Source organism: Teleopsis dalmanni, chromosome 2, assembly GCF_002237135.1.
Source record: "Teleopsis dalmanni isolate 2A chromosome 2, ASM223713v2, whole genome shotgun sequence".
NCBI classification, from domain to species: Eukaryota; Metazoa; Arthropoda; class Insecta; order Diptera; family Diopsidae; genus Teleopsis; species Teleopsis dalmanni.
Genome location: NC_051847.1, coordinates 179,579,750 through 179,603,850, shown reverse-complemented (window position 1 = coordinate 179,603,850; position 24,101 = coordinate 179,579,750). Strand labels below are relative to the sequence as shown.

The window sequence follows — 24,101 nt, the reverse complement described above, 5'->3', positions numbered from 1 at the left end:
GTGCATTTAAATTTTATAAAATCTAGTATATCTTATAGATCGTTTACATTTTTGTCTTAAACTTGTGTAAAGATTTAAGAAACATTTAAAGAATAGAATAATTTTATGGAAGTTAATGTACTCCAGTCGTATATTTAGACATATGGAAAATTTGTTAATAACGAACATTATCACTATTGAAATACTTCAGGTAAGTGATATTTTATCAAAATCTTTTTAGTTAGTCGTATTTTTTTTTTAAATCGGTACGTTACATTTTTATTGAAATTAATAAATTATTTTTTTGGTTTATGAGTCCAAAATATTTTGCAATACCATTAAGAATCAGTTACCGTCAAGTTTTCTACAATGAAGGGTTTATCCCTGCCCCACACTAAGCTTTAACTGTACTAGAATTATTATCATTTATTTATATTTTAACTGATGACGGACCGTAGATTAGCATATCTTCCTGTGCGTCCTGAGTTGGACTTAAGGTTTGTTAGGGCGGGGTTGAGCAACGTATCAACTTTTGTGAATAATTTTAGGGCTCTGTCCTTGATATATTTTTTCAATGAGTCGATTTTTAGGTCTCTATGCATGTCTGTTCTTCTAATATACCAAGTAATCTTAATTAGTCTTCTTAAAGCCAGATTTTGTGCTAACTGTATATTATGTGTTAATGGAAGATATCTTAAAACTTCATTTCAAATATTATATTTTTGTTACTTTCAAATTCTAATTTCAGCACCGTGCTTAGAGTTACTTCATTATAAACATGGCTCTGAGCATTGTTTTTTGTTTCATGCACAAAAAGAGTTTAGGTAGACGGTAATAGATCGATTTTAACGACAATGGCTAATGATGGATCTACTGCTATGCGATTTAATATTTTCAATTCCCTATTAATCTTCGTTTAAAAATTTTTTGGATTAATAAATCTGTTTTAGCAACTATCTATTTTTTTAGCAACTATCTATTTTAGAATTAAGATATTGGCAAACACTGGTACGGTAACTATCCGTCGTTCAAGTGTATTTGATTTCTTTAATAATAAAAACTGGACTGTTATATCTAACATAATAATACTTATAGCTTCATACTTTATACTCTAATGAATGTTTTGATGGATATTTCATGGGCTTTTCGTTAAGTAAATCTGGATATATGAATAAATGCATATGTCGACTCAAATTATACTTTATCTGTCAAATCATATGAATCAGCTGTTAATTTTTTTGATGATATTGATAATCATTGATAATCATGATAATCTTGGTACTCTGGCAAAATATCTAGAGTGTTTTTTTGTTCGTGCTGAGAAAGATTTGGCGTTTTAGATTTCGATGCAAATTTTATTGTCTAATCAAACATTTTTAGAGTAATCTAAAATTTTTTTAGTTGTGTTAGTAAATATTTATATTTTTAATAAAAACATATATCGAATCAAATCCCAATTTATAAATCTCGATTAAAAAAGTTACCCCAGATTAATTAATAGAAAACGCTAAAAGATATCAATCAAAACTTTGGATAGCGATATATTAGATTGGAGTGCTTTTATTTGCGGTGAGAAAGATTGATTTATAGGTTTTACAAAATTTTAATTTAAATTTTCTTGTTTGTATTGAAATTTTGGTAATGTGGTATCGTTAAAATCAGTTTAAAAGCTATTAACACATTATGAGCTCAGAGGACACGTGGCTGCTAGGAATATTGGTTAAAATATAGATGGACGGAATTTTTTCTATCTCACTTTCCGATCTTTGAGACGTAGTCATATATTTGATACACATTATTTTTCCCTTCTGTCAATCAAAATTACTTATTTTAAACGGGTACTAATACCTGTCCTGCTTATAAGTGACAATCCTCGCAACGGGTACAAATACCTGCCAGCACATAATGTGTTAAAAGGCTATAACTATAATTTTTTCGAAGAATTCATAGGATCGCACGTAGGAATACTACAGTATTGTGACATTTAAATGATGTGAATACAATGATGTTGTGATATCTCATAACAATATTGATGAGAAATAAAATATATATATTATTTCCATTACTTTTAGTATAAAAATTAATTTTAAAATTATTTATGGATACCAGAAACATGCTTTAAATGATTCTTTAAGATACTTAAATTAACACAATTAATAAAATTAAATTTATTTTGGAATTTCATTAAAATTTTCATTGTTCAATAACTTAATTAAATTAATCTATGCGTGAGAGACCACAAAATCAAGGCAATAGAGCCAACGCGGTTATGTTACAATTTCACATGAGTGTATCTATAATACCAGTTTAATTCATTATTCAGTTTAATTCAAAAAGTGTATAATTTTGTGACATATATCACGTTTTCGTGGTCATTTCCAAAAACATTGCAACATTTCTTTCTTATTACAACTTTTGTGCTTAATTTCGTGCGGCATTTACTTCTTACAAACTCGCGTTCGAAAGAAATGTGTTTAATTGCCGGAACCTGTGTCAAGCATGTAGTGTTAACGCAACATGACACATATTCTTATGAGTACCTCTCTGGATTACAAATAGTACAAAAGACAATTTTAACAATACTTTTAAGTAAATTTTGTTTACTTTAATTTGTAAGAGTGCACGACTTAATTCCATGACCGACCGTATTATTTATGCTCATTGTGCCATCATGAACTCAGAATAAAGCATTTGAAGTGGTTAATGAGTTATAAATACTTTAAATGAAGCTAAGAATTTGAAATTATTGTAGATTATTGACTGATCTATGTATCATGTTCTGCAGGTAAAATATTCATAAATCTGAAAAAACGATAACTAAATAGTAACTATAAGCCTCGCTGTAGAGCTGAATGCAAATAATCAGAGTTTTCAGCACAGATAATTGCTGAAGCGTTTATCCTATGTTCAGATGTCTAATATAGGTACTTTCTATGATATATGAAATATGATAGAATTTTCTATAATGGCGGTTGCACCGCCAATACGAGCAACAACGATGTCAGCGTGAAGATCAGACGAAGAATTACCATAACCAATATATTATGAGCTCAGTAGGTTATTAAGATGTAGAATTCCCTCTTGACAAACAAAACTTGCACTATATAGGTCCCTCATTCTACCTGTGCAGAAACAGAAACATTACTACAGAATAGTGAAACAGCACTAGTTCTCGAGAGAAAAGGTCTTCGTAAGATTTTTGGTTCTTCGAATGAACTACAAGCTGTACTATTTCTATATGGTTATAAAGTCTGATCAGTCCAAAGCAGATTATCAGATAAGACAGCTTATATTATATTATAGTTATGATTGATAGAGAAAATAATCAAGACAATCAAAATGAATAAAATTGACTATTAGCAGTGAACCCATGTCTAAAAAGTGCTAGTATGAAAGCTATAGGAAACATGAAGCAATTAGCGAAACTTGAATATATGTAGATTCACAACTTCAATATGCATGACATATAGACTCATCTGACATACAACAGAAAGAGGACTAATACATATTAAGGATATAAATATGGATATGAGTATGTACACATAGAAATTAACTATCGAAATTTGAATACAGTTCAACGTGGTAAAAATTTTCAAACCATCGGTAATAATTTCTAGACCCTCACCCAGGGAGGGGCTCTCTGATAGCCAAACCTCACTGGTTGGGAATTTAACAATGAATTTCCTAAAAAAATCGAGAATGGGAGGAATGTAGTCGATGTTATTTAGAGTAGGACTGAAAAGTTTTAGAATGGGACGGTGCCCATGGTCACTAGCCCTCCATTGTGAGGTAGTGTTGAGTCATATGGCAGATAATGCTGCCAAATGTTTACTAATGATGTCAGTGAAGAAGATGTCAAGTGAAGCATTAGATCTAATGCCATAGATGGTGTTGTACACAGAGCACCACTTAAGTACAGTACAGTACGAAAATTTGTCAAGGGTACTGAACTTTTCAGTGAACTAAAAAGAGATTATTTAAATATATATTTTCTTAACATTAAGAATATTGTTTATGTTTATTGTTTATTTATTGTTTAGTTTTCTTTAATTTATTGTGTTTTTAATGCAATTAGTTAGTGGTTATTTAAACTACTATTCTTTTTTTTTTTTAATTTTGTAGTTTTTAGCTGGCACTTTGAATACTGTTTATTTTTATGTAGTTTTCTAAACTTTTGATTAGTGTGGGCATGCGTGACTGATGTGCAAGGGTTTACTAAGTAATTGATATGAATTTAATTTATTACACAAATTTATATACAGTGTGAAATTTTCATTACGTTGTATTATTTTAGTAAATGAAGTTTGAGGATTTATTATAAGAAGTGCAGGAAATAGTGTCATAATACGTATGATTTGTATATGCATACATTTATACAGAAAAATTTAACACATTTAAATTCAAATAGCATATAAGCATCAATGAATTATAATAAAAAACTAAAAAATATATAACACAACATAAATATGAAATATATTTTATTCAATAATTTCAGACATTTTTCCCAGAATAATTAAGAATTGCAAATCATAAATAATATGTAAGTGAAGAAGTGAAGAAGCTAATAACATATATGAGAAATCATTCGTTACACTTTTCAATGCTTAGAGTTGCTCTCTGATAAGTTATGACATCCAACTGCAAACATATAAAAAGATACTTTATGAAGTGTGTGGTGTACATTCATTAAAAAGATACTTCATGAAGTATGTAGTGTACATTTAGTGTAGTTCATTGTGCAAATAATGGCAATGTTAGTTAGATACAATACAAAGAAATGAATTATTTCGAAGTAGACTTTTAATTTACTGACTATAATATTCGTACAATGCAATGCAAAACTTTTGATAATTAATTTTTAATTTGGTTTAATTTGAGTTGTCGATGAAATATTGAAATTTAAATGCTTTTTCTTTGTGATTTCTTACGGTATTCAAATAAATTTAAAATTCATTAATGCACATTTACATTGCTCATTTAAGATACTTAAGATACTTACATAGGTATATTGTGCAAAAGTTTATTAAAAGCAATTTTCCAAGTATTTATACATTTAAATGGAAATAAAATAACAATGTGGAAATATCTGAGATTAATTAAACCTAAGTCTTGTTTAAACACGATTACATTTTATCAAACAACCTTGAGCAATTAATCTTTTATAATATTTTTCCCTTTTTAGTTCCACAGATTTGCCAATCTACTCACAATCCATGTAATTAGATACAAAATTTTGTAAAATTTTAGACCTACAATTAATGTAACTTTGAATAGTCTTTAACAAGATATTGTTAGAGATTTGAGCAACAATACTGATAAATACTAATATAAAGGTTTAGTGATTGTAACATCAGTGATTGTATAGTTTATATGATTGAATATTTTTTTATTGTATCTCACCTTATAACCTTAGAATAAATTTTGAGAAGGACTTATAAGTTCCTTTTCTTATTGGTTATATCTTTTATATAAAAATGAATCCAAATAAGTGTTGGTGAGCGCATAACTTAACAACGCCTGGACCAATTTGGTCAATTCTTTTTCTAAAATGTTCGTTGAAGTCCAAGGATGGTTTTTACAGCGAGAAAAAAAATTGAATTATTGCTAATTCCAGATTGGTCCAGGCGTTGTTGAGTTATGCGCTTACCAACACATTTTTCGATTCATTTTTACATATAAGAAGACAAGAACATAACCAGAATAGATGAGTTTGTGTGTTGTAATAAGTTGTTGATTATTGTAGGTATGTTTATTCAATCCCCATGACTTCCTTTGCAGATTATTGTCTCCACTATCCAAGCGAGCCACCCACTTTTTATATATGTCACCTTTAGGTTTTCACTGTCCCTTTAGATTATTTTCCAATCAGGTTTGAACCCTAAGTTCGCTGCTTAGTTTGAAACCCTCTGGCAGACATCCCAGTCGGGCTTTTTTAGTGAATCCCAGAAGGGTGGCCAAAGTTCTTGGAAGAAAAGATACTTTAGTCATCCGAGCTGAACCCCAAACACCAGGGTGACTGTTCTGTTCAGATTTTTTTGCCCCGACTATAAAATAGGTAGGAACAAAAAACTGCCATATTCCAAATCTTTTTGACAGAACGAAGTCTGTTGGGTTCGCTAGTATTTTATATTTCTTGAAAAATTTTTACAATGTTGATATATACATTTATTTACACATTTGTTAATAGATAGAAAAATTATAACACTAATAACAGACTAAATATTCGTAATGACAATAATTAGTTAATAACAATTAGAAAGTTAGGTTTTTCATTCTAATCCACAATGTGTAATGAATATTCCAAAATTAACTCAACTATTAATTATATTATAAATTGATTTTATATCTGAAAACTAAGTTTTCAGTTTTCCCTACCTCGTGCCATGTATTTAAGCTCGTTGAACGATTTGGATGTTTCGTTGAATACTGTTCCCCTCCATTTTGTTTTTGAACGTCCTCTTATTCTTATTCCAATCGGGTTCCCATTCTAAGGCTAAAGGAGCTATGCTGCGTGTATCCTTTCTTATGGTATGACCGAGCCAACTATATTTTATCTGGTAGAATGCATAATATAATAATAATAAAATGAAGCAACTCCAATTCTCCGATTTGACAACGGATTTTAATGAAGTCAACTGTAACTTTCCCACTATGTTGAAATGGCCTGACGCATTTACTTATCGTTGGTGGTTTTCATGCTATATTTTTACATCTAAAACCTGATATCTCGAATATGAGTACTAAGGTATATTGACACATAGCATAATGATAAGTTAGTATAAAGATTGCAAACTTGTCATACTCGTATAAATAAAAATTTCTACTAATGTTGACAAACTTTAAAATTAAAATCCATATTTCAAATCATTCTGAAAACAGCTTCCATTGTGATAACTAAAAACTTAATACTTCTGTATTAATTAATACTCAAAGTAAGGTATTTCCATTTTTGTGTAATATAATTTCTAATATAATTTTTTATACATATAAAATAATAGTCTATATATGAATACATTTCTGATATGTTAAAGCATTTTTTATACAAATGTTATATATTATAATTTGTTGGTGGATAGTGGGTTCTATGGTCAGGTTTCAGAATAATTCGTTCCATTGGTTACTTTTATATAAATGGCGTTTTTAGATATGTTATACAAAAATAATATTTAATAAGTTTCTTAATAAGGCCACTACCCACATTGCAAAAAGAATAGCGGTAACTATTGCGGTGAATAGATTTATTATAGGTGTTAGCATTGTTTAATATATATATATCTTTATTTTATACATTTAGAGCATTGTAGATGATTTTTATTCTATTGTTATAATGCATGTATTTTAGCTTATCATTAAGTATAGAGAATAAATAAAAATTTTACAACTATCGGAATTACATACCAACTCGACTCCAATTCTTCTAATTCTTCTACGAACATAGTATTTTATGAATATTTCTGGACGTTGTTCATTCTTCAAATATTATTTATCATCAAATTTACCTTTATCGACTAGTTCTTTTCATGTGCAAAGGTGAAAGTTATATTAGACTATGAAGAAGGAAAATATAAATCCAATACTTCAGCTTTTCTATTTAGTTAATGTATAAAATGAAAAAAAATTGTTCTAAAATATGTACTTAAGAGATATAGGATCTATTTAGACTGTATGCCACTGATACTGTTCTTCTATCCTTATAGAATAGTTGGCATTTTTCGTAGATGTTCTTTTTATTCTATTTTATTAATTTGTGTTAATTAATTATTATTAATTTGTATAGTGTTTTCATCTATAGTATCATAATGGGCCAATATTTGAGCTAAAGAAGGCGAGCTTTGGTGAATAAGGCTACCTCTCCAACATAACTCAACCCATAGTTTTTGTGACTTCTCTAAAATGTATTCAAAAAACTAAAAATGTCATGACTTACGTTTGAACTATATGTCAAATTATATATAATTTTTTTTAAACTATCTTAACAACGAAACGATTTTAAGCAAAAAGTAAATTAAGTAGGAAATATATTTCACAAAATTTTTAATATGTTTTTATTTTCAGCATTGCAAATTATAGCTGAAGATCTTATATTATAACTTGGATATAAATCATTTTAAAACTGAATTACAAATGAACAAGTAAGTCATATATTAATTAATTAATTTATTATTTTTTTATATATATTATATTTTGTACACATGATGTGCCAATTTTTATACATTTTAATAAGTGTTTCTATAATAATCATCAGTAATGTAATTTTTTACAAAGTAGTATTGTTGCAGATATCTTTGATAATTCCGATATCTATTAATATTATAAATTTATGTAAATAATTCATATCAGAATGTAATTCATATCTCTCTAATCGATCCATAACTGCCTAAAATTTAGTGTTCTGAAACACAAATATTTATGAATATTTAAAATATAGACCCTTATATATTGTTAATTGTTATAAAACAAGTATTTGAAAGTATTCACTGAAGTAAAATAGTACAAACCAACAAGGTCTTAGAGTTTTCTGGAGATAAATTTTGCCAGTACAGACGAACAAGGTCTTAGAGTTTCCTAGAGAAAAATTTTGCCAAAAATATTCGATACTAGTATAGATAAATATCAACATGACGAATTATGCAGACTATCGTGAGATTTGCTAAATCACCTTGATTACGATCGATTGAGGGTACTTTATGTAAGGTGAAGGCCGATGATGATGTTCAGCACTGTAGTGCCAATATATTGTGGAATATATTAAGAAGAACTTGAAGAAAAAATCAAAGAAAGCCATACACCGAAAACGATAGTCCGAATGGTCTACAAACTTCTACAGAACATGACAAAAAATGTGGTGGATTCATAGTATCTAAGCTGATTTCAGAAAAGATGGAAATAAGAGGATGAAGCTTTTATTACAGTGGATCATCTAAATGGTGACCGACACTCTTGAGTAAAAGTGCTTAGACATTAACTTGCAAAGAAAGAAAAGAAAAGATAGTACATTATAGCGAAAAGTAACAGTGGTACTATAAAAGCACCCTGATCAACCAAAAAACTTTGACAATTGCTAAAGGCAATTGCGGCCAATAAGAATTAAAAATATTTCGAAAAATCCGTGTTGACATGCTAGGAGACTATTTCGAATATACAATAATATGTTAATCAAAATATTGAACATTTGGTATTTTTTTGAGACTCTTCTCATCTGTTATGGGACAGACTATATATAACAAGTGACTTCAAAGTCAGTTCTAAGATTTCAATGTCTAAACCGGACTTGTTTTCTTTTTATATAATTTTTTTAAAATATTTAAGAATATTTGAAGTCGTGAGATCTAGAAAATGTTATAGTTCTACACAAGCTTTGTTGATGTTAATTCTTAATTATCTCTTACTCGCTCCGGAATATTCATTCCTGCGTTTACTTGTCAAGTTGTTTAACTTTAATTGGATCAAATTTCTTTTTATATGGGGGAGTATAATTTGTAAATTATAAAAACTATAAACTATTTATACACATATATGTGTATAAAAATCTGAAAAATTTTTTAACGGTATAACGTGTTAATGACAAACATTTTTGGCAAAAAGACATAAAAACGTCACGGTTTGTCAAATTTAAACTTTTTAACTTCAAGTAAAGTTCACGTCTTGAAATAAAATACAAATAAAAAAATAAAAAAAATATTTATACATTAAAATATTTAATGTTTGTTAGTTTGTTGTAATATGGGTCACATAAGACGTTGTTGAAGTTAGTGATTTAGAAAGAATTTCTTAAAACCATAGGTCAATTGCTTTTAACACAATTATTTTTAAACAATTTTTTTTCTAACTACGAGTATTATTAACGAAAATTATACTTTTATTTGTTTATTTAAAATTTTATTTTTAACAAATGATTAAATTAAATTTTAGTATTTTCTAACTAGTAATAAATGTCATGTGGTAATTAATAATTTTCGTATATAAATCAGAAATTAATAGTAAAAAATTATAAGAAAATTATTTCAACAAATTAATTATATTAAATTGATTAAATTAAATTTAATTGAATTTAATTTAATTAAATTAATTTAATTAAATTGAAAATTAAAAATTTTTTATTTATTGTTCTCATGAGCGTGAGGAGAAAGGGATACATACATTATTATTAGTATTTATCATATATAATTCAGAAATTAAGAGCAAAAAATTTAAAGAAAATAATTTGATTAAATAAAGTAATCTCCAGAAATATATGTGAACATAAAAATTACGACTTTGGATCAGTTGGTTAAGGTACGCTGATTCTGAGCTTCACATTTGGCAGGACCAGAGTTCGATTCCTGGTACTTGCAGTCTCAAAAATAATTATTTATGCATAATTAAATAATTATTTCCAAGACCACTGATGATGGGTATTCGGCAATACTCGAAACAGTTGTATGGTCAGCCAAAAATTCAATTTATTAAAATAATATAAAAAATAAAAATTTTTGTTGTTGTTGTTCACTACTGTTCGAAAAAACCTCTTTATGAAAATAATTTAAGGAATTAATTAATATTAATTAAATTGATTTGAAAATCAAAAATTTCAAATTTACTATATACATGAGCTCGGGGGAAGATGGTAATTGTGATGTTGAGACACTCAGAATAAATAATATTTTTTTATTAGTATTTATGGTATATATTTTAAATGAATAGTAAAAAATATAAAGAAAATAATATTAATTATTAATATTCATAAAATTAAATTTAAAATTTGAAAATTATTGTTTGCATGAACTGAGAATAGGGGATACCTGTGACACACCCAGAAATGAATGATGTAGCGGCAATATACTGAAGGCATGGGCTTGTAGGTGGGAAAATGGTTGATTATGAGACCCTGATGGTGACAAACCTGCAATTACAGTGCTTCGATTTTTGAATGTTTGAGTTCAATTAGCCACTAACGGTCTAAGCACAAGATTAAGATTATTGATAATCTTATGAACAAACACATTATACTGAAGGCATGGGGTTGTAGATGGGAAAATGGTTGTTTATGGGGCCTTGATGGTGACAGAGCTGCATTACAGTGCTTCGGTTTTTGAATGTTTGAGTTTTTGAGTTCGATTAGCAACAGAAGGTCTAAACACAAGATTAAGACTAATGATAATCTTATGAACAAACACATTATCCTACTCCTCCTCCCATTTATATTAATTATACGTACATATTATTTTCTAAGAAAGCTGTACTTAATTATTTACTTTAAATAAGAGAGATAAAACAAATACATTAATGGACCACACAAGATTAACATCAAAGAAAAGAAGGATTAGTCGATTTACATACACAATTCTACTCTATTAGATATTATAAATAATGTCAGCAGTTCTATTAATTATAATATTAATATATGTACAATATGTACTACGACTTTAGTAATTTTCTTCATCTCACAAACCTTTTTTTTTATTTTTTTCTCTTGATTTATGTGCATTTCACTTTTTTTCCTTTGGTAATTTCTTTACACTGTGCACTACTTTTTAATTATACTGTTTTAAATATTGGTCAATTAATTTTAGAAAAAATACAAGATACGAATTAATTAAATCAATAAAACATGCAAATATGTTTGCGAAAAAAGTAAAGCTATTGTAAAAAAAATTAAAAAAAAAATAATTAAGTATACGGAGTGTGACGGACAAATTGTACCGAAGACACATACATTTTTACACAGAAGAATCATTTTATGTGAAGTGTGAATATAGTGAATATAGCTCAATATAGTGTATGAGTAGAGTAGCCAAGTATGTATCTGAGCACGAGTAGAGTATGAAGGTATTATGAATCAAAAATCAACCTACCGCAACGAACTTTAATACTCTTGTTGTTATTGTATTTTAATAGTCTATTTTTTCAACTGATTTTTTGTTACATGACAAGTGTAACTTCTCCATCATCATTATCGTCACCATCATCATCATCATAATCATCGTCATCATCCATACTGAACCAATTTGAACTTGACTCTCAGTAGCTCGGCCAGACCTGTTCTTCTTTGTTTAGGTTGTCAGTTTTGTTGACGAATATCCAATTGGGGGAGGAAATGTTTAAATTATTTACTATGCATAAATCCACACCGGAAATTGAAGGCAATACATATGGTACTACGAGCACGAGCACATCCAGAGTTTAGCTGGTGATACATTCAGTTCAGCTTGCACTCTGTAAACGCACCAGCAGCGATGCGTGCCATTGCGAGCATAACTATGCATAAAGTCTCTAATAAGACTGCGCTTAATTAAAGTTTCGTTGGTGTTAGCTCCAACCAGATAATGCGTTTCGAGAAAAAATACATACGTATATAATTTAGTCTATATAACTATTATATAATAGTTACTAATTTTGTGTCAACAAATAATTATTTAAAATTTTTGCGGTAATTTTCGATTAATTTTTTCGCAGGTTCCGTTTCGCAGTGTGTCTCAGAGTACAAATAATATTTTGAATACAAAATCATCGATAAAAAGTGTTTGTTAATATTATTATATATATTAAAACTATTGTTGTGAAATCGCCTAACAGTACTGCGGTAAAAAGATCCCTATTGTATCAATTTCACTATTGATTACACAAAGCCCTTTAAAGCTTTGTGAACAAAGTCCAGAACTAAATCTGAAGAGAAGTCTTAATCAGTTCTGTTGACAGAGATACCACATGAAATAAGTTGTTTCTGTGCGTTATTTAAGCTGGACAGTCACAAAAAATTCATTTCGAATTAGTAGACAATCAAAGTTTATATAGATGATATTTCAGCCCATAATTACCCGTAATGAAACCCGTTAGCAACTTTATATTACCTTTTGAGAATTTAAGAATAAAACAAAAACATTTAAAAATATTAACAAGAGATTGTAAAGTAAAAATTTGAATTTATTTTGTATTTTTTTTTGTCTAAGGAATTTAAAAATATTTTAAAAAGTTTTTCATTGAAAAACTTAAAAATTTGTTGTACATCGCGCTAAAATCGTCACCTATCGGATCCAAAACTATCTTATCTTTCAAGTGGGAACCAGCCGTACACATTCACAAAGTTTTATTGATCTCCGTTGGAGGGTATCGGAGAGAGGATTTTTGTATATCAAAATATGTACAGTAAAAAATGGATATTTCTAATAAATTCTAATATTAATAACTGAGATAATTTATATAAAGATTAAAAATAATAAATAATATGAGCAAACAAAAAATATATCCTATGATATAATAATAATATATAATAATAATTAATGATATAATAATAATAATAATAATAATAATATCTCCAAAGCCGGGAAAGAATATATAGCGATATTGGTTAACTGAAATAAATGACGGACAGAAAACTTCGATCTAAGCTTATTATTGAAAGCCTATATCCAGAACTTTTATCACTTAGCACCTTCCAATAGGAATATATGTATATAAGTATATATATATATATTTCTTTGTAAAATTAATACTAATAAATAATTTTCTAAACAATAAATAAATAAATAACTGACAAACATGTTTCTACAATTCTATAATGCCAATAAATAATCAGGAATTTTCCATTAACATTTGACACCGTACTTACTTCACGAGGGACGCAATAGTTTTTTTTCTGCTTTGGAAGCTAAAACTAGCATATTTCGAGGAATATGTTTCGAATCGCTTGCGATTATAAAAGATAATTTGCAGAAGACGTTAAAGGTCATATATAAAGCTAAGAAAAATATTGGAGGATTGCATCAAATATCTTATTATTTATATATATTTTATTTATATTTTATTTTATATAAATGCAATAGTTAAAGACCTTAAATACGATTAGTTAAATTCTGACTGATTGATGGCTTTTTTTGGTTTTTTTTTATAATTCTATATACTTTGTGTACTAAATGTAATTCTTAAATAATCAATAAATAATTGCATAACGCGTCATAATTTAAAATGAAGTGAATTGATTTCTATGGTATTCTTTAAAATTCTATTTTTAAATATTAATTATAAATATTTATAATTAATTAACAATTTCCTTCTTAATTTCTTATCAACTACTCCAAGTTTCAAATTTATTGAGACAACTATTTATGGTAGAATAGTTAAAGTTCAGCTACAGGAGCAATCGACTTATATCTGAAACGACGAGACTTTTTACATACCAATTGCGTAATACTATACATCTCTGACGTATACATATCTGTTTTTCGTACTGAAAAACTCAACAAACTATACGATTATTCAAAAAAACAAAAAAAAATTTAATTAAATTAAGTTTAATTTCAATTTCCTGATTTTGTTAATTTTGATAAGAACAAAGCTTGATTTCCCTCGTCTTGATTATAATCATTTCTCATTCTAATTTATTTTTTTTTTATATTCTTTATAATCGTTTTCGCTCTTACTACATTCTCTTTGAATATAGTATTTATACTAATTGATTATATATTATACAAATAACTCCTATTCAATCGGTTTTAAGGACTATTAAGATTCACACTGCTCAATTTTTGATTTTCAATGTGCCAAATTTTAGATAAATTACTTTATCTTTTATATCTAACAGATTAATGATGTATATCTAATTCAAACAAAAATTAATCTTACTTAATTACAAAGATATCCAAGACCACAAAAAACTATTCTGCAGTAGCTACCAGAAGGAGGTTATGGAAGAAACGAAAAGAATTTATTGTTATTGTGCAGTTTTCTTTCAGAGAAAGACTAATATAATTAAGAGATTTCTATTTTAAGGGATTTACCGAAGGAAATAAAGTTGACTTGATGGAATTTTAAAGAAATTTTACTTAACTTAAAATACCTTCGTTGGATTAAATTATTTTGAAGATATGCTAGATCCCAGTAGAGACTTCTGCAATACCTGCGAAAAATAAAGCACGGAAGAATTGATTGTAATTTCATTGCTGCACTGTCGACTTTTTTCTAGATAAACGGTAACATTATTAAGTGTTTTCTAGTTAAAGGAATTTACAAAAGGGACAAAGTTGTTTTTAGGGAAATTAAAAATAAAATGTGACCTAAAATATCTCAGTTGGGTTAAATTGGACTTTAAAAACATCCTAGACCCTAATAATAGAGAGACATAACGCACAAATGTCAGGCACTCCTCCAAGAAACATATTTCCTAAGGAGATTCTTACTAAAAATGAAAAAAGTAGTAAAGTTCAGCATCCTTGACTCGATAAAGCTTATAAACTTTGTAATTGAGAACAGATTAATTCAGAAAGTGATATAAATTCCAAAATAGTGGCATAATTTCTTTTTGTGGTGAGTTTTATGATGATTTTTTTATGACGTTATGAAACGTCAGACTGACCTTTGTAGAAATGGTCTGCTCGACTTCCTAACATATTAATATGTATTTATACGGACTAAAATATCCCCTCTTTGGAGTGTCATATAGGCCGCTATGTAGATTTCCTATGGTATAATTCTTTTAAATTAAGAAAAATAGTAATTACAATGAAACTTCTACAAAATACGAAAGTAACAAAATTGTTCAAGTACTATGACAACATAAAAGTAACATTTGGAAATATTTTAAACACCAACTTATTTATAGAATTTAAACGCCTTCAGGAATTTGCATATTTTAATGTAAAGTTCTTTAAGTGAAAATATTTTAGCAAATATTCTTGAACAACCCTCTTTTTGCAAACTTACCCCAATGTCGAGTAATTTAATAGTTCTTCATCCTCATGTGGTTTATTTGTAGCAACTTTTTTTTTTAACCGGATATTGTTATAAAATATTCTTATTTGTATTTTTCTTAGTTTCAATTCACTAATTAGCGGACAACTGGCACACTTCTTAGGATATAGCAGAATTAGCCCAGAACTACTTTCTTAACAATATACGATTTTTTGAAGCGTGACTTCTCTTCACTTCAGCTATTGCTACGTCATTCAAGATATTAAAAATGTTATATATTTTATTTATTTTTATTTATTATTTTTTTTTTGTATTATATTAAATTAGTTTTAATATTTTTAAATTAATTGCACAGTATCATTTATAAAATTTGTTTTTTTTTTAACTGAGTATTTCTTAACTTGCTTATATGTTTATTTAAAAATATTTTTTTATAATTTTAATCCGTCTTAATTTCAAAAACAAACGACAACTTCGAACACCTCACAAAGACTAAAAATTGCATTCGTTTTAAGTTTAAATTTGGCTTTAAGCCTGGCTTAAACGTATGAAAAGAATGGTAAAGCACTTACCCAATGTTGATTAAAATGTTATGGAATCGAAACATTGCCACAGCAACAACAATAGAGAATGCTTGCATACTACGAAGTACCATGGTGCACTATGGAAACGAAGAGCACGCGAGCAATCGCCGAACCATGAAACTTAATGACTGCGTCGCCGAAATTATTGTTTATATTTTTTGTTTACAAATTGGGTTGACGCAGCAATTGAAGTTCATATTGCCGGTATTTATCGAAATTTTATTGCTTTTTTTTCTAAAGGGTTGATGAGTAGATGACCAGATAGATAAACAAAAATATTTTTACAAAAAAAATAAAAATTTAGTTTTCTGATGTTGACTTTTGATTAAAGTCGAAATATCGATGATATTCCATTGTGCATACCCGGTGATTAGTCATCACTATGAACGGTGTATTGCTATTTAGCGATATACTGTGGGCATGGCTTTGTAACCAATATTTGGTTACGAAGGCATGACAGTTACAAATCTCCAGCCGGTATTTGGGAGGCTGTAGGTTTGAGCACAAAAATAAATACAAGAATTACCCTGCAAAAACTCTTTATTAAAATCGTTTGGTCATAAAATAATAAATTTAAAAAAAAATTCAAATCAATACTTGCTGGTAGTTTACTATCTTTAGCCCAAATATTCTCAAAGATTTATTTTTTTCGGTAATTTTGTATTTTAAATATATTGGAACCAAAAAGTGTGAATCTGTAGTCAAAAAATGTTTAAAATTTTTAAAGTCTACAAAATAACGTAGTATACCTTTTGGAATTGTAGAATTGTAGAATACTAAGTGTTGTTTGACATTTCTTTACTATATAGGTTAATCCGAAACTATTTACCTTTGAAATTTTTGAAATTTTTGAAATTTTTTTTACTACTCCAAGTAACAAATTTATATTTCATTATTAAAATAAATTTCTTCAATACGTTTCCAAACTTTCCGGAGAAGAAACTGCTAACTACGAGAACGATTTTATTCGAAAATTTAAAAAAAAAGTTGGTATTCCTTTATTTTGAATTGAGTTTTGTTTATAATAATTGAAGTTGCGTTAAAAATAGTTAATTAAAAGTGCCTTTAAAAAAATTAAAATTATATAAAGGTAAGTTGTGATTTTTACAATTTTTTTTATTAATTTGTTTAAGAAAATCTGTGAAAATTAGTTAGCTTGTTTTTTAAATTCAAATAATATCTTTAAAAAAAAAATTTTTAATTATTTTCATGACTTTTTTTACTTGCCACGCATTTTTATAATTTTTTACTAATTTTTTTTACTAATTTAATTGAATATCTTAAACACTTATAATATTTATTGATTTTTAAATAGAATAAAAACAAGTGTGAAAGCATTTGATTCAAAAAGTCTTGCCAGTGTTAGGCAACTGGAAAAATTGAATTCAAAAAATAAGAAAATGGAGATGCGTGACTGTGGTAGTCTTACCTCTATTAAGAAAAGTACGCGGTGCCGTTCTTTTCATTTCAGATACTTGGAGCTTTGTCGTTCCAAAAATGTAACACCTTTAAGTGATATTCGTTCGAAAAATAACGCAACGTCACTTCTGGATTTTAGTGCAGATAAAATTGGCGTTACTGATTGGGGCCTCATCGTTGAATCATTGTATTACGATCAAGTATTACAAACACTTGCAATAAGACTACGGCGTTGTCAACCAATAGGTAACATATTTAAAATATTATTTTATAAAAAAAAATTTTAAATTTTTTTATTAATTAATTTTTTGTAGTATTGGAACACCTTGACACTGAAAAGAAGGCTAAATTCTTTAGACAGAAGCCATGTGTGTGCACTAAGTATGTCTTTACAGGTGTTATCGAAGCGGTTTCAAAAGTTATAGAGCTTAACAAAAACCTGAGGATATTATGCCTTGAGGGACTGCCAATAAATGATATGTATGTGGAAACAATAGCAAAGGTAATAAAAATCTTTAACTTATAAATTTATAAATAATTTCTACATTCGTAATAGTTTATTTTTTATTGCATTTTTAAAACAAAAAACATTTGTAATTATAATAAATTTTTTTATATATATAGGAATAATATTTAATTACTATAAACATAATTTAAAAAAGTATACATATTGTTAGAACATTACTTTGAAAGAAAAATTATTGGAATCCATATTTTAAATTATATTCTAATCCATATTCTTTAAAGGCATTATCTGCAAATGACAATTTGAAGGAAATAAGTTTTCAACGGTCAAATCTAGGTGATAAAGGATGCGAGGCAATATGTAACGCTCTGAAATATATGGATAACGTTGAAAAACTAAACCTATCACATTGTGGAATCGGTGTGAAAGGAGCAGAGTGTGTATCAGAAATGATAAAGGTAATGTAACTTCAATTTAGAGTACATAATATTTTACATAAAATCTACATTAACTAATTAATTAATTGTTACATAACAATTAATCTAAAAAACAAAGGTAATTAATTAATTAAAAATTAATTAGTAAATTAACCCTTTTTGTAACTATTTATTAAGTTAATTAAAAAAATGACATAATTATTTAATAATTAACTATATATAAAAAATATATACCGTGCTTGAAACCTATTAATCAATAATTAATTAATAATTAAGTAGGAATTTATCCCGATTTGCTATTTCAAAAATTAACATATTTAATTAATAATTAAATAATTAAGTATAAAAAATATATACTGTGCTTAAAGCCTCCTTATTTTATAAAACATTGGGTGCAGTACAAAAAAAAACCTTAGTGGTTCTTTCCTTTCTAGGAAATCATGACTAATTTACTAACAGTAAACTTCCTTTGTGAGTTGTGAGCGATATTTGATTAGCAATTCCAGATCTTAATCAAATTGTAATTAAATATTTATATATATATATAAATACATATATATTTAATAAAAAAAAAAATTGGATTGCCATGTCAGACGAAAAAAGCAAAGAAATAATAAAATGTTATTAATTTATAGGTGCAAAAAATAAGTCGTTACACGGAAGGTTGGCAACAGTCCCTGCGTTATCGGCCTGTTGATCCCGAAACAATATCTGGTTTACGTTTCGTTAATATTTCACACAATCCAGAAATTGGGGACGATGGCCTACAATTCATTATCGAAGTGTTGAAAGAGGATGTTTGGATCAAATGTAATTATATCAATTCTTTTTTTATTTTCTATACTACTTAGTTGTAAATATATTTTTATTAGATATTGAAATGGAAGATTGCGGAATTACTGACCGTGGTGCGAATAGTATATTGGACTGCTTAGAACTAAATAACTATTTATTGGATTTCAATGTGCGAGGAAATCCCAATATAAGCAAATTCTTGCATCGTAGTATTCAGGAGCAGTTGGGTAAATACGATGAGGACCAAAAGCTTACAGAGCAATCGAAAAATGCGGTGCAGAATAAGAAGAACAAATTAACACCACAGCAAATGCAACAAATGCTGAAATCATTGGATGAGCAATTAAAACATGAACAGTTGTTGCGTAAAAAAGCCGAAATGCTCAATGAAAAATTAACCCAACGTATCCATGCTTATGAACAGGAATTGGCTTCGTTGGTGGAGGACAACAAAAAGGCTGGTTATGTCTTGGTTAAAAATGATTCTTTGCAGTCTATTATAAACGAGTATGGCTGAATTATACTTCCAATATTTGTGGTAATATTTTAATTATCTTTTTTTGATATTCTCTTTTAGACGCAATAATTTGAAAGGTCCTAATAATAATGAGAAAAAACATGAGAAATCAGTTATACATATTGATACTCCAGCTTCATGTAAAACTCAACTATTCTATGAGGATACTTCAGAGACTGAGAAATTTAATTATGATAAGCCACCAGACACACCACATCTGATTTCTGCCATATTGCACAGAGAGGGACGTAAGCTGAATGTTCGTAAAATAAAGAGTGAGGTGAAATATGTTGATGTCCCGATGAAAGACTCTTACTCCAAGAAAAAAGAATCCAAATCAGATCATGAATTTGGGAACGATAAAGATGTAAGTTATGAACAAATGTTTGAATTGTTTAAGCGTTTTTTTCCTTAATGTCCTGAAAATTCAGTTAAGAATACTAATTATTATAATTATTTATTTAATGTTTATTGTTTTTGTACGCTTTATGAAGTTTTAATTGAAAATATAAAAATTATGGACTAATTAAATAAATATTGTTTTTGATATATTTAAGTAATATCTGTAGGAGCTTAATTTAATGGATAATGCTCCTATATCACGAGCAAACGGGTCCAGATTGAACAATTAAGGATAAGATAATTTTAAATAGATTTGTTTATTGTTCTTTCAAAATTTTTGGCTTCAGTTTCCAGTTTCAAAGTTAAAATAAATCTTATAGCAGCTTTGCTGATAGGTTACTATCGCTAAGTAAATCATGCTTACCATGTTTTTAACATGTTTTTAATTAAGATAATAAATATGGTTTAAATAAATTTTATCTTTGTCTAGCGTATGTATAGTGTAAATTAAGCATGATAGAGAATAAATTTTGAGTGTGTCCGACTCAGTTGTAATAGCTTACCTTGAAAATCCTCTTTGTCTTTATTCGATATATATGCCAATTTCCAACATCACTGACATAATTTAACCTAATCTAAATAATATGAATTACTGAAAAAAATTTTTTTTTAAATTACATTTTTGTATATCTATTTCACAATCAATATACGGAAGGAATGACTTCAATTTATTATAGCAGAAATAAACAATAATTAACATATATTTCGTTAATATCATAATTGATGAATTGCTTAAATAATTTTAATAAATTATTTTTTTGTTATACCAGTTGATTCGCTGAAAAGCTGTCAATAATTAATTTAATTATATTTATATTCAAATAACATTAAAAATTCATGTAACAATAACTTACATATATTTATATTATCTATAATAATTTTTATTAATAATTAATTATTGAAAGCTTTTTAATGAATCATTTGTTGTTATTATTAAAATAATTATAATTAATGTATGATTTAATAAATAATTCAAAAAATTTTACTTTTATTATATACATTTTTAAAACAAGATCGTTTTTACTAATTATAATATTTTATAGTTGCAGTTTCATACAATACACTTTGAAACAAACATTGGAGACTCTGCAGCGAACAACCCACCAACGTCACTTATGCCTAACACATCTATGTTCGATAAAAAGCACGTTTATGAGAACAAAAACAATGTTAATTACAATCGTAGCATTAACATTCATAATCCGAATCACATAAATCATAAATTCGAATTAGATGATCTGTCCATATCTTCGGCCCGTACGCACACAAGTGACACGGGCTCATCTAGCGATTCAGATACGCTGAGAAATAGCAATGACGCGTATAATAAACAACCAATGCAGGTTTTCGTTAGAAATAATGCCGTCGGTCCACATGGTTTACTAGTTAATACGCCAGCAGTAAAGAAATCACCCAGGTCGCTTTTTCTTGGCCTTTGCGATTGATAGCAAACTAAAGAAATAAAAAAAACCCAATGGATATGAAGAGCAAATCGCATAAAAAAACGTACATCAAAATTAAGGGTTTATTACCATAATCTGAAATATATTTGTTAATGAAATTCTAATGAAATTTTGTTTTTCATAACATTATATATTTTTTACTAATACGTTTGTAAAGAAATAAAGAATACTCGTTGGTTTTCATTGTCTTTTTTCCAAAAATAATTTAATCTCCAATCATTTTCAAACAGTTTTTTATATTCAGCAATTCTATCTTTTCTTCTTTTTAATTATTTATTTATTTATTATATTATCTACACAACTATTTTAAACCAAACAAAGAAAATTGATTTTCGGGTGTTTCATAAACGAAAAAATTTAGGAATTTACTATCGTCTTCGGAACAAAATCAAACATGTCATTTCGATAAAACTTTGGGTAGCAGATTACGAGAAAAAGTTCGTAACTTCCATAGAAAATGTTACACTGAAACAATGTTGTCTTGGTGGGAAAAATTTAAATATCTACAAACGGTGCAATGTCGATGCTATGTGTATAGAGGAACTTCAAGAGTACTATTTTATATTAACTATTTAAGTGCATTATCAAATGATTATTCATCTGCTTTACTACTCCGGTGCAACATTCTGAGTATTTTGTTTGTTCTTTACATAGTCTATATAATTAATTTGCTCACCTCACTGAGCGATTCGAATTCAGGTATTGGACTTTTATGCTCAGTTTTTTACTACTTCATTAGCGATTTTTTCGCGTGTTATTTTGAATTCCAGAGAACTTCATAATTTTTTTCAATCATTAACACTATCAAAAAAAAGTAACATTATTTTAATCAATAACTTTATTTTTGTAGATTATACTTATATATGTATCTATGTATAGTAGTAGTATTATTAGCTTCATTTTTAATTCATTTTAAATTTGTTGTATTACATAGAAATTAATAACAATTATATTATATAAATAAAGCTTACAGCTATGGCATTTTAGCCGTCTGCCGTTTGTATGTATATTATAACCTATAAATCATAGCACAAACAAAAGTAAACCTTATATGAAGACAGTAACTGTTAACTCCCAACAAACAATTGTCATTGTCAAATTATTAAAATTAATTATAATCTTATTGTCAAAAAAAAAGGACATCAAATCAGGAATCTAGTATCAGTTGCTGAACATAAATTCTTGCAAACACAAGAGACCATAACTTCACCATCCATATATCGAATTAAGGCAGACGTAAAACCCCAAGAGCCGCTTTTAAAATTGAAATATAAAATATATAACATGAAATATGTATAAAACATATAAATATAACATGAAATATTGCATTTTGAAGAAATGAGGTGCAATATATGATTCCTCTTATATACGCTAATAAATATATGGCGCTTTTCTGCTTCGTAACAGTTTGATCTTCATTGTAGGGCATATGAAAGTAAACAGAAAAAACAATTTTCTTTAAAAAATATTTTGGAAACAAGTGTGTCACTAGTTGTGTGACTAAAGGAACAGCAGATACAGTTATTTGGCGTTATGGAGTTATTTGGCTAGCACCTATGAATAACTCATATGATGAAGAACAGTAAATATTTGAAAGTGATTCACAAAGAAAAGAATATCTCTAATTCTTATCATTATTTTGAAGATTTCTCTTTCGTAAATTGTTTTTCGTTGTTTTCTACACATCTAAATTTTTACAAATCAGAATTGAAGGCGAAACATTGAAAAAAATCATAATTTAAATTAAAATTTGTATATTAAATTATATATATGTACATATACATATATTAAATTCAATAAACTCAATTTATATATGACTTCAGTACATTTGAACATCAACATTAAATTGACGTTGTGGTTCGATACTTAATTTTAAAATACTACCAATTGTTTGTATAAAGTACAAACAATAACATTTCTTTATTTTCATATTCATTTTATTCCAAAAAAAATAAGCACCAAATTAAAATAATTAATAGATTTAAAAATTTGGCACTGGTGTGTAAATAAAATTGACATTTGCGCAGTGCTACCCATTCAAACATATCTAGCGCCATCTTCCATTTTCCAAGTGGCAATGAATTGTTTATATTTTTATAAAACAGTTTGAAAGGCTTTGTACTGTTGTTAAATTGCATTTATGTACGTATGTATATATTATGGCCAGGATATAAAAAGAACTGATTATATTAGTAGTAAACAGTTTTTTAAAGAAATTTGTCAATACAGAATAAAGAAAAAGTTTCTACAACGCCATTGTAACCACCATTTGCCATAAATTAGACTGTGCAATTAGCAAAAAATACTATATAATTTGTAGCAAAACTAATTATTATAATGCACTTATGTATTTCTAATACAAATAAAAGTTGT

At 27.6% G+C, this 24,101-nt stretch overlaps 1 protein-coding gene across 3 annotated transcripts; it reads left to right on the top strand.

The window, feature by feature from the left end:
- Positions 1-38: 38 nt before the first annotated feature.
- Positions 39-21,838, top strand: LOC119678645 (protein Cep78 homolog). Of its 3 annotated transcripts, none has more exons than XM_038090601.1 (9): positions 39-190; positions 8,035-8,111; positions 17,545-17,894; positions 17,963-18,150; positions 18,396-18,572; positions 19,187-19,361; positions 19,424-19,853; positions 19,924-20,230; positions 21,309-21,838. In XM_038090601.1, exons 2-9 carry the CDS (start codon positions 8,104-8,106, stop codon positions 21,708-21,710), a joined length of 2,037 nt encoding a protein of 678 aa, XP_037946529.1. In that variant the 5' UTR covers positions 39-190; positions 8,035-8,103; the 3' UTR covers positions 21,711-21,838. The 3 variants fall into 3 exon arrangements, with proteins under 3 accessions (XP_037946529.1, XP_037946530.1, XP_037946531.1); XM_038090602.1 differs by lacking the exon at positions 39-190 and adding an exon at positions 7,916-7,979; XM_038090603.1 differs by lacking the exons at positions 39-190; positions 8,035-8,111 and adding an exon at positions 17,278-17,319.
- Positions 21,839-24,101: the final 2,263 nt, after the last annotated feature.

Excerpts from the sequence above, each read along its gene's own strand:
- LOC119678645 (XM_038090601.1), top strand. Across the intron at positions 17,895-17,962 it reads ACGGCGTTGTCAACCAATAG|TATTGGAACACCTTGACACT; the intron begins GTAACATATTTA and ends AATTTTTTGTAG. Across the intron at positions 19,854-19,923 it reads TTGCAGTCTATTATAAACGA|ACGCAATAATTTGAAAGGTC; the intron begins GTATGGCTGAAT and ends ATTCTCTTTTAG.